At 31.9% G+C, this 18403-nt stretch overlaps 1 protein-coding gene across 3 annotated transcripts in view; it reads left to right on the top strand.

Annotated features, from left to right (window-relative positions):
* The window catches only part of LOC140323517 (protocadherin alpha-C2-like), a 182380-nt gene that overhangs the window by 10875 nt on the left and 153102 nt on the right, over positions 1–18403 (top strand). Inside the window, exon 1 of one of the 3 annotated variants that reach the window (XM_072400673.1) lies at positions 2623–5090. The exons of 1 other annotated variant lie outside the window; for it this stretch is intronic. In XM_072400673.1, the coding sequence (XP_072256774.1) occupies positions 2730–5090 (2361 nt within the window). In that variant the 5' untranslated portion in view covers positions 2623–2729. Of the gene's footprint in view, positions 1–2622; positions 5091–15709; positions 17887–18403 lie in introns of those variants that run through there. One more of the 3 variants, XM_072400676.1, reaches the window with a different exon arrangement.

The following is an 18403-nucleotide window of genomic DNA, read 5'->3' as shown; positions in this document are numbered from 1 at the left end:
TTGGAACTTTATTTGAAAACACAGGCTTCTCTTTTGAGCCTACTGCAGTCTTTAATATTGATGATGAGGAGAAGAATGTTGTTGATAATACTGAAAATAAAAGGGGAATAGAAAAGGAAATGAAAACTGTAAATTAAAAAGTTCTTATTCCTTTTTAAAATACTTATATAGTTCTATATTTAAAGGTCTGCTACTGGTCAGCCTACAAAAAATGTTGATATTCTCATTATATAACAACTATTGTCATGCCTAAAATGAGATGTTTCTTTAATGCACAGTTACTAATTATTTGCTGAATTAAATAATCCAGAAAAAACACAATTTGGCATGTTCAAGACTTATCCTTTCAGTTACAAATAAGCAGGAATTTTAGTTTGCAGATATTAGTTGTATGTTCATGCTTTACCTTTGTAAACACAAATAATGAATCTCTACCTTTGTAAACACCCATTAATGAATAGAAATTAGACTATAAGGAAACATATTATATTTATATAATAATAAAGCAGGACATTTTTCAATTTATTATTAAGTGTATTTTGTTTGTCTTGTATTCCTGTATCCTTCTTAAATTCTGTTAACAACATCAATTTCTTTATTGACTGGAACTTTGGTTTTTAGCACTTGTTGATGCACAATGTTTTCCTATTGAAGTGCTCATGTTCATACAGACAAATCCAACTGATACAGATGAAACAGACTATTTAACATTTCCCAGGTCATGTCTTTCTTCTGTAAATGTACTGTATTTTTCAAAAACATATCCTGTGATAATGCAGTTTTTTTTCCAGATTTTTTGGTTTCAAGGGGCCAAGGAGTATTAGATTTAATTTACCAATGGAATTTAGACACATATCACCCTTAGGAGAGTAAATTTGGTTATTATTAACAGGTAAATTTCACAACACATCAACTCTATTGTTTCAGATACTTTGGATCACAAAAACAATATACTAGGTGACTCTATGCAGACTATAGCTATAACAGCAATATTACACAGTAGACCAGTGTACTTCTACTCGTGTGAACTAAATATTGGTTTGGGTCCTTTATAATGATCTGGAGGCTTTGGATATCTGACTAATTCACAAGCAGTTTTACAGAGAATTTTTCTTGGTCTTTTATATTATTTTTGACTGCAACTCATTTTCTTGCTCTTTAATTTTCCTTTTTGAGAACATTATTGTCACTCATTTGGCATTTTGGATAAATTCATGTCCTTTAAGCACAATACCACACCGCATGTGCCATGCAGTGTAAAGTCAGCCGTCGCCGGTGCTAAGAATAAACTTGTCAGACAAGTTACTCCATTAGTTATTTCATCAGTGGCTGCCCAGTGAACACAAATTTATTAAAGTGCTCTAAGGCTGGATAGGATAAATTTTCTTCAGTGAAACTGTGTGATTTAAATAACCTGGAATAGATCTGGTCCAGGATTAAAAACATTTGCTAATAAATAGCAAATGCCTTTAGGAAATCCATTCCAGGTTAGCTGGATCACACAGTTTCACCGAAGAAAGTGTATCCTCTCCAGTATTGGAGAACTTTATTAAATCAGGGCCAAAATCTCAGTGGACCCAGAACATTTGTCAGAAAAGATGGCATCCTTGGGGACAGAGTTGTGACAGGATTCAGGACCTGTCATTGCTCCAGGAAGCTTAGAGAAAGGTGTGTGCCATAATCAGCTAGTATACTGTATTTACTTGCTGATTTATGGCAAAAGCTCATCCCCACCAAAGTTGGTTTGACTTTAGGTAAGTAAAAATTTTCTAACGTTTGTTGTTTGTTGAGATATAATATTAATCAAGACAATCAGGACTTGGCCATGGGAGCTCAAGCTTTTGTATAAGACTGCAGATGTTTCATATTTTATGGGCATATTTATTAACATGCTATTGAATTAACAATTTTAGTATTAATGCACATGCGTATAATAAATGTGGAGATCAAATGAAAAAATATAAAATCACATTTTTTAAAAGAAGTACCCCATTGAATGACAATTCATACCTTTCAGCATGCTGCATAGATTTTGGCTGTTTGAAGGATTTTGTTGTATTCCTCAGATTAACATATTTTACATCTGAATAAAAATGATGTTCCTTATTTTGGTATCTGAATCTATAATACTGGGTTCCAAAGTAATTACTATATTGTACATGCTTTTAATAATAATTTAGTATCCTATTAGATAAAACGAGGGATCTTTTATAAAAAGTGTCTAAACCATAATAAAAATAAGCTCAGTTTGCATGTCAAATCTATTTTCTATTCAAAGAAAAAAAATTTTTCTTCTACTGGAGTTCTGCAATAGATAAGTCTTACATATTGGAAGAAATAAAGGATTTTTATGAAAACATTTGTAATAGAAAAAAAAATCACAAAAATCTGTGAAAATTTAGAAATGAATGATGGTAATGAAAAAATGATTAAGTAAAAAAAAAAAACAAACTATGCTTACAATTTATAAAACACAATTAAAAATAGGTATGGTTACAATAAAGCCTCTTGCATTAGACGTAGCTCAGGTTTTTGACACAAGGTGTCACTATATACCAAGTTATGGTAGTATAATGAAAAATACTAAAATACACTGCTTCTAGCTAAACATTTTTCAAGGATGGATCGGCCATGACAGAATTTCTTTTTCGATGTTGTGGATTTTCATTCACTGTGAATGCCTTATTTACTCCAGACATTTTTATCATCTGCTTCAGTAAATTCAAGAAATGATACATTTAAAGCAGGGTTTGCAAGGAAGAAGCAGGCTAATCCATTTTTTGCTTCTACATATATCTTGGGATGTGGTCCTGTGTCAGCTGCATTATATTATGCCGGAGGAATCCAAACATGGCACCTTTGTGGGAAGAATTGCACAGGATCTGGGACTGGATTTAGGTGAGATTAATTCCAGAATGTTACGTGTTGTTCCTAAAGATGAGAAGGAATATTTCCAGGTGAATCTGCAAAATGGAATACTGTTTGTTAAAGAGCCAATAGACAGAGAGCTGTTGTGTCCAGGCATACAGCTGTGCATTATCTCTCTGCAGGTTATAGTGGATAAGCCCATGCAAATGTATCGTGTAGATATAGAAATAGAGGATATAAATGATAATAGACCATCATTTTCTTCTAATGTTAGCAAACTAGTAATATCAGAAGTGAAACCAGCAGGATCTCGTTATCCTCTAAAGGGTGCTGCAGATGCAGATCTTGGTACTAATTCTATTACAAATTATGAACTTAGTACAAGTGATTATTTTACATTAGACTTCCAAAAGTATCTAAATCAGATCAGATCAATAGAACTAGTTCTAAAAAAATCCCTAGACAGAGAGGTTCAATCTGTTCATAACCTGACACTCACAGCTTATGATGGAGGAAAACCAAGATTAAGTGGAACAACAGCAATTGTTATCACTGTAGAAGATTTCAATGATAATGCTCCTTTATTTGATCAGCCATTTTATCAATGCAGTATAAATGAAAATTCTTCTAAAGGAACCCTGGTGTTTAAGTTAAACGCTACAGACCCAGATCAAGGAAAAAACGGTGAAATATTATATACATTTAGCAATTTAGTGGCAGCCAAAACAAGCAAAGCTTTTAGTCTAGATAAGCATACTGGAGAAATTAGAGTGAATGGAGAACTTGATTTTGAGGAAACAAATATGTATGAAATTCAGATTGATGCTATTGATAATGGAGACCTCCAAATGGTTGGACACTGTAAAGTTTTAGTAACAATATTGGATGTTAATGATAATCCCCCGCAAATTACACTGATGTCAATATCACTTTCTGTTCCTGAGGATGCTCCAAAGGGCACAACAGTTGCAATCATCAGTGTACATGATAAAGATTCAGGGCCAAATGGAAAAGTAAACTGTCACATTTCTGAACATTCACCATTTAGAATAAGTCCGGCATTTACAGGTGACTTTTCCTTAACGGTGGATGCACCAATAAATCGTGAAATAAAGGATGAATATGATATAACAATCATTGTGAGTGATGAAGGTTTTCCATCATTGTCCAGCACAAAGACCATAAAAGTTTTTTTAGGTGATGTGAATGATAATGCTCCTCAGTTCCAGCAAGCCTTTGATACAATTTTTGTGAAGGAAAATAATCCACCAGGTTCTCATATATATACAGCCACAGCCTCTGATCCAGATGTTGGCCAGAATTCTTTTATCACTTACTCAGTGATTGAAAGGACTATTGATGGAATTCCCATATCTTCCTATGTCTCTATAAACCCAGAGAATGGAAAAGTATTTGCTTTAATATCATTTGACCATGAACATGTAACATACTTCCAGTGCCATATACAAGCAATTGATGCAGGTCTGCACCCTCTTAGTTCAAATCTTACATTAAATATTTTTATTGAAGATATCAATGATAACACTCCTACTTTTACCCCACTTTTTCCATCACTGGCAGTTAAAATTTCAAGGACTATTGAGCCTGGACATCAAGTTACTAAAGTGCGAGCAGTCGATCTAGATGCAGGATACAATGCTCTACTGTCCTATAGTTTTAAAGATTTGACAGCAAAGAATCCATTCATCATTTCTCAGCATACTGGAGACATTAGTTTAAAACGGCCATTTACAGATACAGATAGCGAAGAACATCGACTAACTGTGGTGGCTAGAGACCATGGAGTACCAAGCATGACAGCAGTAACAGAAATTGTCATTTCTTTGGTGGAATCTGGAGAAGAAATTCTGTATAACAATCAAGAATTGAAAAGCAGCATGGAAAATTTTTCTGAAGCAAATATTTACTTAGTTGTGGCCATCTGCATAATATCAAGTATTTTTCTTATTACTTTAATTGTTTTTACTGTATTAAGGTGGCAAACATATAGAGATGAAGTTAAAGAATTAAAGGAAAATTACAAGATCTGCTCAAACACTGGGGGTAGTTGGGTGTATTCTCAGCACACTCAATATAGAGTATGTTCAAACTCATCACAACCAAAGAATGATTTAATTGTTTTTACATCGAACAATGCTCCAAACTCAAGTAATGAAGGTTGTGCAGTCCAACAAGGTACTCTACTAAATCCTACATATCAGGTAAGGGAAATTTAAATAGAAGCATTGATCACTTCATTTTAGTTTATAAAAATTTGAAACGTGTGATATTTTTCTTTATCAATTTTTTATTGTTTAACGTATTTTACACATTCAAGGGACAAGGCATCAAAGGCAATTATTACTAACACATAGGCCTATGCACAAATCTGGCTAGCATCATGACCAGTCAAGAAATCTGCCAAAATTTAGACCTACGTCTAAATTCATATTTGAAAAAACAAAAAAAAAACTATTATGAAAATCAGTGGAAATCATTTACTTTTAATTTGTAACCTTGAATAGCTTGGAATAGTGCCATTTTGTTTTTGTTTTTTTCAATTTCTAATTGTGATGATAAAACAGGCAATTTTTTATGCAATAATAGCAAACAATTGCCTGCATTTAACTGGAACTAATTATGCATTGCACATCACTTTCTTTACAGAGGGCTGTGGTTAACCAAGTAAAATCACGATAAAGCTAATGATTTGAGGCTGGAACAGCTTCATGCCGAGTTGGAAGCAAATCCAATCAGAATTATCTGATCAATTCTACAAAAACAGTTTAATTTACTAAGAGTTTAGAGACGTTAGAGTAAGTTTAAAATGTTTACTTAGCAATGTAGAGTGAAGTATCCTTGTTCAAATGGTAATTTTACAGACTTCAGGCTTTTAAATATGAGCAACAAAAATATTTTTTTTAAACTATTTTCTTGGTCATTGGGTATTATTTGCCAAGTAAGTTTTCACTGTATTTACTAAACTAGGTACATAATCCCTTTCAGAGTAATAAATAATTTTGCTACGTAAGCTGCCAAGTTTGTTTTAGTAAATCAGCTCCATAGCTGGGTATGGGAAATGGTTGTATTTTTGCACAGACAATACAATATATATTGCTGGTTGGCATGATTGTTTTTGGGTGGTAATAGCTCTTAATGGACTAGTAAAGAGTTTTTAAACCTGTCTTCTAATGTAACATCCTTTGGGTTTTGTTGAAAGGGAATCGCATGTTGCAGATACAATCATTACTTCACATTTTATTGTGTTTTTATCTTATAAAGTCATGGTAAAGCTGTTGGTGAATCTATCTAAGTTTTACGATGCTTAGCTACATTCAAGATACAATTGCTTTGCTTTAATTTTTCTCTAGTTCGCTATGTTATATTACTACATTTGTAACTGCTGCTGATGTAATCCTGTTGAACATAAAAAATACAATAATTTGCAATGTGTTTCATACTATGTATTATTAGTGACAATATAGACAATTATTTTGCAATTTCCTTTAAATTCATTTTTTTTATTTATTTTTTTTTATTTTATAAGGAACATAATCACATTACAGTCATAAATTTTGATTCACGATTATTCTAAAAATTTTAGCAAATTTGTCCATACCAATGCTTAATAATGCAAGGGCAGGCATCGGCCTAATTAGATAACTCATTATTTTGGATATAAGTACAAATGCCAAAAACTGGTCAAGCTCTTGCAGCTCCAGAACATGTGTACAAATGTGCCAATTTCATTACAGTGTCTCAGCACTTGGGTTAAATGTCCTTAGAGAATTTAAACAATTTATAAGGGGTACAGTACCATTGCAACAAAATTTTCGTTTAGATGCTTGGAATTTAGAGACAATAGCTGTTTGCCATTATTCAGAAGTAACATTTGTATTAAATCTTTTTCCTAAAAAGAGATATTGCAGACAACCCATAGGTCTTATCTTGTAGAAAATTATAGTAAAAGGAGATTCCCTTTCTAAAATGTGGGTCTTGTCAGCAGAACCACAATTTTGTAGGTATACTTACATCAGAAATCAATGTCATATTGCAGAAATTATTTATTTGAGTCAATTTATATTGGTCCATCAATGTAGTAAATGTTGTCAGATCTGCAACTGTAGTGTACCTTTTCTTATTCCATTCTAATAGATTTAAATAGGGTTTCTAATAGATTTAAATTTGGAAGTTCAAATGACTTTAAAGGAAGAGGAGCATGAAATAAGTTGGGAGACTTCAAACAATTACTCAAAGAGGTATTTTCACTGATGACAAAACTTGAGCTGACACTAGTACCACCCAGTAGTTATTTCCAGGCATTTAAGATTATGTTTGAATCCATCATCTGTCCTCTGTTGATTTTAGAGTTATTTCAATTTGGACAAAAAGGTCCTTAATGTCAGGGAGTCCAATTCCTCCTGTTTTTTTGTTTTGTTTTAATCAAATATTTATTCAATGTTCTCTTTTTTTTTTTACCTTGCCAGAGGTATTGTTTTTTTTATTTTTTTATTTACTTTAAAAACATTTCCTAGGAATTGGGATGGGTACTGTTCTAAAGGAATAGAGAATTTTAGAAAGGATCTGCATTTTTAAATAGAATTTAAATAGAAACTATACATATTTTTACCCAAAAGAATGAAATATAAAATACTTGGAATATGATATAATCCATATTCTTTTGAATTATACCTTTAAAAAATAAAAAAAAAAACATTTCACATTTTTGTCTATGTGGCATATGTTTTCAAAATAGTATGCATTTAATTTAAAATAAACTTAATTAATCATACAAGATGCAACTTGAATATTGAGCACTAGATGTCACTTTGCACCAACTTATAAGTGGAAGATGATGACTAAATGTTTTTCTGTTGCCTATCCTGAATACCTTACTGCCACAATATTGGCTATCCAGAATTTTTCTGCTGTGTATCTTTAGTAATTTGTTAGTCCATTTTACTGGAAAAATTACCTTCAACATCTGTGATTTCAAGAAAGGACCTGCACGAACCTGAATTTTTCAATTAGGATACAGGATTGTACATTTTTTGTTGTTTCAAATGTCTTGGGATGTGGTTTTGTGTCAGCTGCATTATAGTATCTTGAAGGAATCGAAACATGGCACCTTTGTTGGAAGGATTGCTCAGGATCTGGGACAGGATTTAGGTGAAATCAATTCAAGAATTTTATGTGTTGTCTCTAGAAATGAGAAGGAATATTTCCAGGTGAATCTACAGAATGGAATCCTGTTTGTCAAAGAGACAATAGATAGAGAGCTGTTGTGTCCATACATACAATTGTGTATTATTCCTCTGCAGGTTATAGTGGATAAACCTGTACAGATGTATCTTGAAGATATAAATGACAATAGACCAGCTTTTTCTTCCTTGGTAAACCTTGGTAACCTTATAATTTCTGAACTAATGCCTCGTTTTCTTGTAGAGGGAGCAGTTGATACAGATCTTGGAAGAAATGGCATTTCAAATATGAGCTTGGTGCCAGTGATTTTTTTGCTTTAGATTTTAAAAATTACATAATTCAAATCAGATCATTAGAACTTGTATTAAAGAAAGCTTTAGGCAGAGAAAAGCAGTCTGTTCACAATCTCACACTGACAGCTTATGATGGTGGCAAACCAAGATTAAGTGCTACATCTGAAATCATTATTACAGTGGAAGATGCTAATGATAAAGCTCTATCATTTAATCAGCCATTTTATCATGCTACTTTATTAGAAAATGCCTCTAAAGGATCATTAGTAATAAAAACTAAATTCCACAGATTTAGATCAGGGAAAAATGGAGATGTATTATATACATTTAGTAAAACATTAAAGGAAGATGTCAGCAAAGTGTTTAGTTTAGACAAGTATACTGGGGAAAAAAAATGATTGGAGAGGTTGATTTTGAACAGACACAGTTGTATGAATGTCCAGTTGGTTGGGCATTGTAAAGTTCTAGTGAATGTTGTAGATGTCAATGACAATCTTCCTGAGATTACAGTAACTTCACTTGCTGTTGCTTTGCCTGAAGACTCTTCACAAGGAACAACTGTTGCTATCATTAGTGGTCATGACCAAGATTCAGGATTAAATGGAAGCTGTAATTAGTTAGCTGTAATGTCCCTAATTCTTCACTCTTCAAAGTATGCTCTGCATTCAAAAGAGATTTTTCTTTAACTGTTAATGGGAAGTTGGATCGAGAAATAACATCTCAATATGAAGTTGTAATAGTAGCAAGAGATGAGGTAATGCCACAACTCTCAGTTTCAAGGACTCTTATAATTGATATTAGTGATGTAAATGACAATTCTCCAGTATTTCAGAAACCTTATGATATAATTTTTATCAAAGAAAACAATCCACCAGGTTCACATGTATATACAGCATTAGCATCTCACCCAGATTTAGGGCAGAATTCCTTTATCACATATTCTATCAGTGACAGCACTGTGGATGGAATACCCATATCTTCCTATGTTTCTATCAATCCAGAGAATGGAAAACTATTTGCTTTAGTTTCATTTGATCATGAACAAGTTACTTTTTTCCAGTGTCACATACCAACAACTGATGCTGGTTTACCTCCCCTTACCTCAAATCTTAGTCTTAATATTTTTATTGATATCAATGACAATGCCCCCATGTTCATGCCACTTTTTTCTGCACTGACACTATAAACCCCAAAAAGCAATTCAGCCTGAACACCAAAATCAGAGCAATAGATATTGATTCAGGATACAATGCTCTGCTATATTATCATTTTAAGGATCTTTTGGGAAAAAAATCCATTTGTTATATCTCAGCATACAGGAGAGATTGGATTAAGACCCCCATTCACTGAATCGAATAATGAAGAATACAGACTAATAGTGGTGGCCCAGAACCATGGAAAGCCAGTCATGACAGCGGTAACAGAAATGATAATTTCCTTGGTGGAATCCGGAGAAGAAATGATGTATGATATCAGGAATCCAAAGAAGAATTTACTGAAGCGAATATCTACCATCTGTGTAATATCAAGTGTGTTTCTTATTACACTAAATGCCTTCACTGTCTTAAGATGGCAAAAATGCAGAGATGAAGTCAACGACAATTACAAGATCTGCTCAAACACTGGAGGAAGTTGGGTTTACTCTCAACAAACTCAATACAGAGTATGTTCAAATTCATTGCAACGAAAGAGTGACTTAATTGTTTTCACTCAAAATGGCTCTCAAATCTCAAGATAATGAAAATCAACCCCAAATGATTCATATCATGTAGGTTTTATTAGAAATACTACCCTCTCCATTTTCAAAACAGCACAAAATAAAGTTTCATTTTTTATTTTATCTATACTATCAATCAAATATACTCAATACAATTAACTACTTTACCAACTCCACAACAAGGGTAAAACCTAATGCCTTTTATTGGTAGAAACATAGAACTCTTCTAGAACTATTCTGTAAGATATTGACAACAGGTTTTCAGTAATCATTTTTAATAATTATTTTTCTGGTTTAATAGTTTTAAGTGAATATTGTCTTTTAAATGGGATACTGAATAAACAGAAGGTGCATGTTAATTAGCATGCATCAGGGAAAGGATGCTATACTGTAAATTATGATAATTTGTACACAAGTAATTCTCAATAACTAGTTTTGTGGCCAAGGTGTGAATGTATCTATGGTTGAGAAACTCATGGGACTTTGTTCACTAAAACAGTATAATATGTTCAGTAAGTAAAGTGATTTTTAAGGTAATACACGGTGGCACTAAAATAAATTGAACTAAGCTAAAAACTAGTCAAATAGTCCACAACTTGGATAAAATAAATGATAAAAATGGCCTTCATTACAATATACATTCTTATTACAGTTCCGTGATCTTCATCTAACATGTTCATGCACTCACCCACTAAGCTGCACTTCAATTATAACAAAATATTAGCCCCTGTCCTGGAACACTGGACAGTTGTGCATCATTTAGCTTGTGTTCTAGTGAGCCGTTTCAAGGATTGCTGTTACTCCCAAGGATGAAATAAGACTTGCGTGTCTCTTCAAAAATATGGAATACCCAAAATATAGTTATGGGACATAATCATTTGAGAACTCCAAAATCACTATATAGATTTCAAATAAAAAACAATGCATTTGATGGATGTAAAAAAATGGCACAAATAAATGAAAATCTACCACCAGAATTTTATAAAAATTTGAACGTTTTTGAATGAATTAAATTACATATATGTTTTAATTAGTCTCAAAAAACTATTATGTCTAAATCTACATTTAATCCCAGTTTTAAATTTGAAATTTCAATTTTGTTTTCTTTTGGGAAATAAATCCAACACAAATCCCTCCCCTGTAACACTTATTCAAAATATCAATACCAAAACATTTCAATATTAGGGTTCTTTTTGATGTTTGTCAGCAAAAACATTGTCAGTATTCAGCCCCTTCCATATATAATCAATATGCTCATTAATTTTAGTACATATAGTTTTAGTCATTTGACCAACTTATTCTATTCACACATAGGCTCTCAATCAGATAAATTTTCCCATTTTAAATCTCTGTTTAAAAATTTGAATTTCTTGAAAACATTCTTGGTTTTTTTGGAAATAAATCCTTGCTACAATTCCTGATAATTGACATTGTTGTCCATTGGGGATAGCCCCCACTACTGTAGATGCTGGGATTCCTGTGTTTGTTTAAAATGTCTTAAATGAAATCATATCCTGTTCTATGTGTATAACTAAATCTAGGAAATGTACAAAATTGGGACTATGATATTTGGTTGGATTAATATTAAGTTCCTTACTATTCAATAAACCTATTTTTTTTTAATTCAATATGACCCATTTTATTAAATGGAATGTCATCTATAAAGTAAACCAGTGCTGTGTGAGGTTAGCACTTTTTGGTTGAATAAAGTCAAAACAGATTTTTTTTACTTAGCTCAGAAAACATTCATTTTGCAATTATTAGAAGTAACTGAAATGTGATGATTGCTATGACTTAATTGTAAGCATGTCATTATTACTAGATTTAAATTAATGTTTTTGTGGTTATAACAATTAATTTTCTCCTTTCTTAGAAAGGAACTGGGATGAGAGTTTTAGCAAAATTTGTGGTTCTATACATGTGACAAAATTTATTCATACTCATGCAGTATAAATGTGTACATTTATTTTTTACAGAAATGAATCTATTTTTCTACAATGGCTCTTTCATAATAGTGACAATTCAATTCCATTTTTGTTTATTTGTGATATTGGTACAATATATAAATATGTTCAAATATGTAAAAAGGTTCAAATGTACTATATTTGAGTTTCAAACAAAGTTATTCATAACATTCTGTGAAATATGCTTGTTTTATAAATACCTGTGATCTAAATTCCTGAAATATATTGGTAAATCATAATAAATTTAATCTTTAAAATGTCATTATTTTACATGTAGACATTAATTATTTTAAACGTTTTGTGATGTTTCTTGGACTAGTTCATAAGTTTATTTAAATATATATTATTTTTCAAATGGTAAAATATTAAGAAGGCCCAAATATTATTTTACGATGTAACAGATTTACACTTAAAAAACAATTCATTTTGGTTAATTTGTAGTTTTTTTTTTACCTTATGTTGGCTATAGGCAGCAAGAAGAAAATACATTGGTGACTCAGTGGTTAAGATTGTGTTTTGCAGTTGTATTGTGAAAAAATCAACAGTCATCAAGACTGGTCATACAATATTGTAAATTATTTAAGTTTCTTTAATAACATATTGTGAAAAATGTTTGTACTTTTTCTATAGGTAAAATTTATAAATAAGTAATACTCCATCATTATTTCATCAGTTTACATGTATAAACTTGATCTCATATTTAAAAAGTTTTACGATTTTTCTTGAGTGATTAAATCAGTGCATCAAGTTTGTTTTACCTGGTAATTGATCGGCAAAAATACAAATGAGGAAAATAGTGTGGAAATTTATTTTTTTGACTATATGTCTATAACAAATAGGAATGTATCATTCTATTTGAATTTATATCAGTTATGACAATTTATATGTTTTTACCCTGTTTTAGATTCAGTCAATATAGGTTTTTTAATCGATGTATAAATTGTGACTGTAAGTTCCATTTGCCATAATAAAATATATTTTTATAAATATTTAATTTTGTATATTTTCATTACAGAGTGTTCGCGATAATTTGTTTATTATGAAAACATGATTGCTTATTGATTTTAATAGTTTGTGTAATACAAATAAATAAAAAAATAATCAATAATACCTGTCAATAGTCATAAAAATACTATGTTTTAAAAGTAACCCTACTATATTGGTTCTAAGAATTGCATTAACTTTACTTCTCAGCATCAGAGAGACAAACAATAGCAATAAAATTGATTGTTACTCTTTGATAATAATTATCAATAAATGTGGAAAATATTTTAGATTTTAAATTTAAAGTCTTTCTATTAAGCATACAAATGCAAATGAAATAATGCAAAAATAAAAAATATTGTATCACAAAAAACATTGTGCCTAGAGCTATATTTTTTCCAGTTGCTAGATTTCATGGTTTCTGTTTTCTTAGGGTATTGAAACATCACATCAATCTTTAATTTGATAGATTTTTTTTTTAATTGTCTAATTTATTTATTTTAAAATAAATTATTTTAGTTATATTAAATTAAAATATTCTACACTATAGGCCCCCAGACTTTTGTGTCCTGAGCACCTGAGTTTAGAACTTTTTAGTGAAAAATGTTTCTGTTGATTCCTCTAGCACCTTCTTTGTATACCCCAGTGCATATAAATGAAAATTGTTAATGTGGGTACTTAGAGTGTGAAAATACTGTTTGTATTTACACTGTTTAGTTCTTTGTGTTTTATTTTCATGTTTCATGTTTTTCATGTTTACTTAGTACAGGCAAATATCACTCAAAATGCAGAGTTTTGATTTGTGCCTGTATTATAAATTCTGATTAAAATATTTAAATAGCAGATACATATTAAACTTACATTTTTATTCTAAATACAGTCATGAAGATTTAAATGTAAAGTTGAAGTTTAATCTGCTAATATTTTGCTGTCCTGGTTCCTCCATCCCCATTAATCAACATGGTAATGAATTTGTAACATATTGATCACTCAGTAACATCATCACTGAGTCATCGATATGTTTTTGTGGTTCTCTATGCATTGCAAGTATATCACGACCGGTGGAAAGGGTAAGTAGTGTTCTACTGATTAGCTAATTGAAAACATATGAATCCAAAAAGGAAAGAGGTTTGCCAGGGACAATAAGGCGGGTAAACAGATTGGATAATGTTGAATATCCTGCAGCCAGAAAATGGCGACATGCTCTGTTTGACTTGTGCTTGTGATACACACTGTACCAAGCTCAAAGTATGCAGTGAAGTCAGAGTAGGCAGCTTCAGAATAGCCTGCAGAACTAACTGTCCATTATGAAAGATAAGACTGGAAGTAAATTTTTAGCCTTAAGTTTTTGGAGGATATAATTTTTTCCTTTTTACCACCCTGCTGGGCTACAACCAGAACTACATCCATGCGAACCTGATATACATAAATATGTATATTGTTTAAAATTGTATAATCTTTCTGATCTGAATAATGCTAGAGATTTATGCGTTTTTTTTCCAAAGCTCATTTTGTGCAGGATACTTTTTAGTTTAATGAAAATTTCCTAATTTCTCATGAATACATACAGCAAGATATTTAATGTATTATGTCAGACCAGATATTGGCATTGGAATATTTGAAAATGCATGCTTCCAGACAGTCATTGTTACCTTTGTTTCCCTATTTACTCATCTTATGACGTTCTATATTCAAATAGCTATATTTGGTTTAATAAATCATAATATATCATAACATTTGTATATAATTGATTTTTGTATAAAAAGTATTACAATTATGCAATTATATACACTATGTGTATTGCATACATGAACTTTTTGCAGTGTACACCTGCAAATCATAAATACAAACTTCTGCGTATAGCTAAGTGTTGTATTATATGATTAATAGGTAATAGTAAATGTCATGGAAGCTTTTTTCAACATATACATTATTTTAAATAAAGTTTTAAATTTTACAACACTTGGCATTATTACACATTATTATTAATTCAAAAAAATTAAATGTTTATTCATTGATGGACTTTTATGTTTTAATTTTTATAATTCTATATAATACTTATATAGAATAATGGAAATTATCCAGTTAGCACTAGTTCTATAATAAAATACTGCATGTGTTTAAGGTGAAATAAATAAATTCCTCTTAATAAAAATAACAGCAATTTAGTTTCTAAAATATTGCCAAAGCATATATATATATAGAATTCTGTTTTTATATTTTTTTTCTATACATGTCATAATTTCTTTAAAAAAAAAAGAGCATTCTTCTGATTATCATACAAGCTGCAACTTAAAGATCAAGCACTAGATGTCACCCTGTACCAACTAATAGCAGGAAGGGGATGATTAAATACGTTTCTCTGTTGCTGATGCTGAATAATATATTCAGTATCGGCCATGCTGGTTTTTCTCTTTTTTGCTCTGGATTGTCAGTAAATGTTAATGCCATCTTTACTGGGAAAAGATATAATTTTCAGCTTCAGTGATTCTAAGATATGCCCCACAAAAATCTGCATTGTCAAAGAAAATTCAGATTGATCCATATTTTGTTGCTTCAAATGTCTTGGGATGTGGTCTTGTGTCAGCTGCATTATATCATCTCCGAGGAATCGAAACATGGCACCTTTGTTGGAAGGATTGCACAGGATCTGGGACTGGATTTAGGTGAGATTAATTCCAGAATGTTACGTGTTGTCTCTAGAGATGAGAGAGAATATTTCCAGGTGAATTTGCAAAATGGAATTCTGTTTGTGAAAGAGACAATAGACAGAGAGCTGCTCTGTCCAGGAATACAGTTGTGTATTATTCCTCTGCAGGTTATAGTGGATAAGCCTGTACAGATGTATAGAGTAGATATAGAAATAGAAGATATAAATGACAATAGACCTGTATTCCCATTCTCTGTTAGTAACCTTGTGATATCTGAACTAATGCCTGCAGGATCTCGTTTTCATGTAGAGGGAGCAGTTGATCCAGATCTTGGAACAAATGCTATTACAAACTATGAGCTCAGTGCCAGTGATTATTTTGCATTAGATTTTCAAAAATACATGAATCAGATCAGATCATTGGAACTTGTGTTAAAAAAATCTTTAGACAGAGAAAAGCAGTCTGTTCACAATCTCACACTGACAGCTTATGATGGTGGCAAACCAAGATTAAGTGGTACATCTGAAATCATTATCACAGTGGAAGATCTTAATGATAATGCTCCAACATTTAATCAGCCATTTTATCAAGCTAATGTGATTGAAAATTCTCCAAAGGGATCATTAGTAATTAAAGTAAAAGCCACTGATTTAGACCAGGGAAAAAATAGTGATGTGTTTTATACGTTAAGTAAAACATCAAGAGAAGAAATCAGCAAAGTGTTTAGTGTGGACAAGAATACTGGGGAAATAAAAGTGATTGGAGACGTGGACTTTGAACAAACACAAATGTATGAAATACAAATAGATGCCATGGATAATGGAGATATACAATTAGTTGGACATTGTAAAGTTCTAGTGACTGTTGTAGATGTCAATGACAATCATCCGGAGATGACAGTAACTTCACTTGCTGTGCCTGTTTCTGAAGATTCTCCACAAGGAACAACTGTTGCTATCATTAGTGTTCATGACCATGATTCAGGATTAAATGGAAAAGTTAGCTGCAATGTCACTAACTCTTCACCCTTCAAAATTCACCCAGCATTCAAAGGTGATTTTTCTTTAACTGTTAATGGGAAGTTGGATCGAGAAATAACATCTCAATATGAAGTTGTAGTAGTAGCAAGAGATGAGGGAATACCACCATTGTCAGTTTCAAAGATTCTTAAAATTGATATTAGTGATGTAAATGACAATGCTCCAATATTTCAGAAACCTTATGGTACAATTTTCATCAAGGAAAACAATCCACCAGGTTCTCATGTATATACTGCTTTAGCAATTGACCCAGATTTCAGGCAAAATTCCTTCATCACATATTCTATCAGTGATAACACTGTGGATGGGATCCCCATATCTTCCTATGTTTCTATCAATCCAGAGAATGGAAAAGTATTCGCTTTAGTTTCATTTGACCATGAACAAGTCACATTTTTACAGTGTCACATAAAAGCGACTGATGCTGGTTTACCCCCTCTTAACTCAAATTTTACTCTTAATATTTTTATTGAAGATATCAATGACAATGCCCCCATGTTCATGCCATTTTTTTCTGCCTCGACAATAAAAACTCCAAAGACAATTCAGCCTGGAAATTTGGTCAGTAAAGTCAGTGCAATAGACATTGATTCAGGATACAATGCTCTAATATCTTATCATTTTAAGGATCTCTCAGGAAAAGCTCCATTTGTTATAACTCCGAAAACAGGAGAGATTGGATTGAAGCGAGCATTTACAGATTCAGATAATGAAGAATACAGACTAATAGTGGTGGCTCGGGACCATGGAGATCCAGTTCTAACAGCAGTTACAGAAATTGTCATTTCCTTGTTGGAATTTGGAGAAGAAATTATGTATGATAATCAGGAATCTAAAGGAATTGTTGAAATGTTTACAGAAGCAAATATATATTTAGTGGTGGCCATCTGCGTTATATCAAGTGTGTTTCTTATTACACTAATTGCCTTCACTGTCTTAAGATGGCAAAAGTGCAGAGATGAAGTCAACGACATGAAGGAAAATTATAACATCTGCTCAAACACTGGGGGTAGTTGGATATACTCCCAACAAACTCAATATAGAGTATGTTCAAACTCATTGCAACAAAAGAGTGACCTAATTTTTTTTACCCCAAATGGCTCTCAAGTATCAAATAATACAGAAGATGCAAACCAATTAGGGACTTTGCTCAATGCATCATATCCGGTAAGTCCATATCAAATTTTAAAAATATAATTGCAAAATGCTCATTGATTTAAATGTACCCAGAACATTCATGTGACTGCACTAATATGATTGTGTATATACCTTTTTGATATTTATCTTCTTATTGAAGATGTTACAGTGGCTATTAGTGAAAATATAAATCTAATAAATTATTTTCTTCACAATTTTGTGGGATGACATTTTTGATATAATACATTTCTGAATCTGACTCAGGCAAACTTATCTATCAAACAGTAGAAGGCAAGTTAGATGTGAATGATTTAGTAATTTACAACAGGCATTCTGTAACTTCTCCAGTCTTAGCTACCTGGGCTCACTGTCCCGTGATAATGCCATAAATGTAATTCCGTAATTGGAAGAATGAAAGGATGGGGTACGCTTCTGATGATTTATTACCTATAGACTCATCTGGAGACATTTAGGGCCTAAATTATCAATGAAATCCGCGCTCGCTGGTCACGCGTACTTTCGCGCTTCCAGCGAGCCGGTTTCCCGC

Source organism: Pyxicephalus adspersus, chromosome 2 (assembly GCF_032062135.1).
Source record: "Pyxicephalus adspersus chromosome 2, UCB_Pads_2.0, whole genome shotgun sequence".
NCBI classification, from domain to species: domain Eukaryota; kingdom Metazoa; phylum Chordata; class Amphibia; order Anura; family Pyxicephalidae; genus Pyxicephalus; species Pyxicephalus adspersus.
This window is presented reverse-complemented; position numbering and strand designations above follow the sequence as displayed.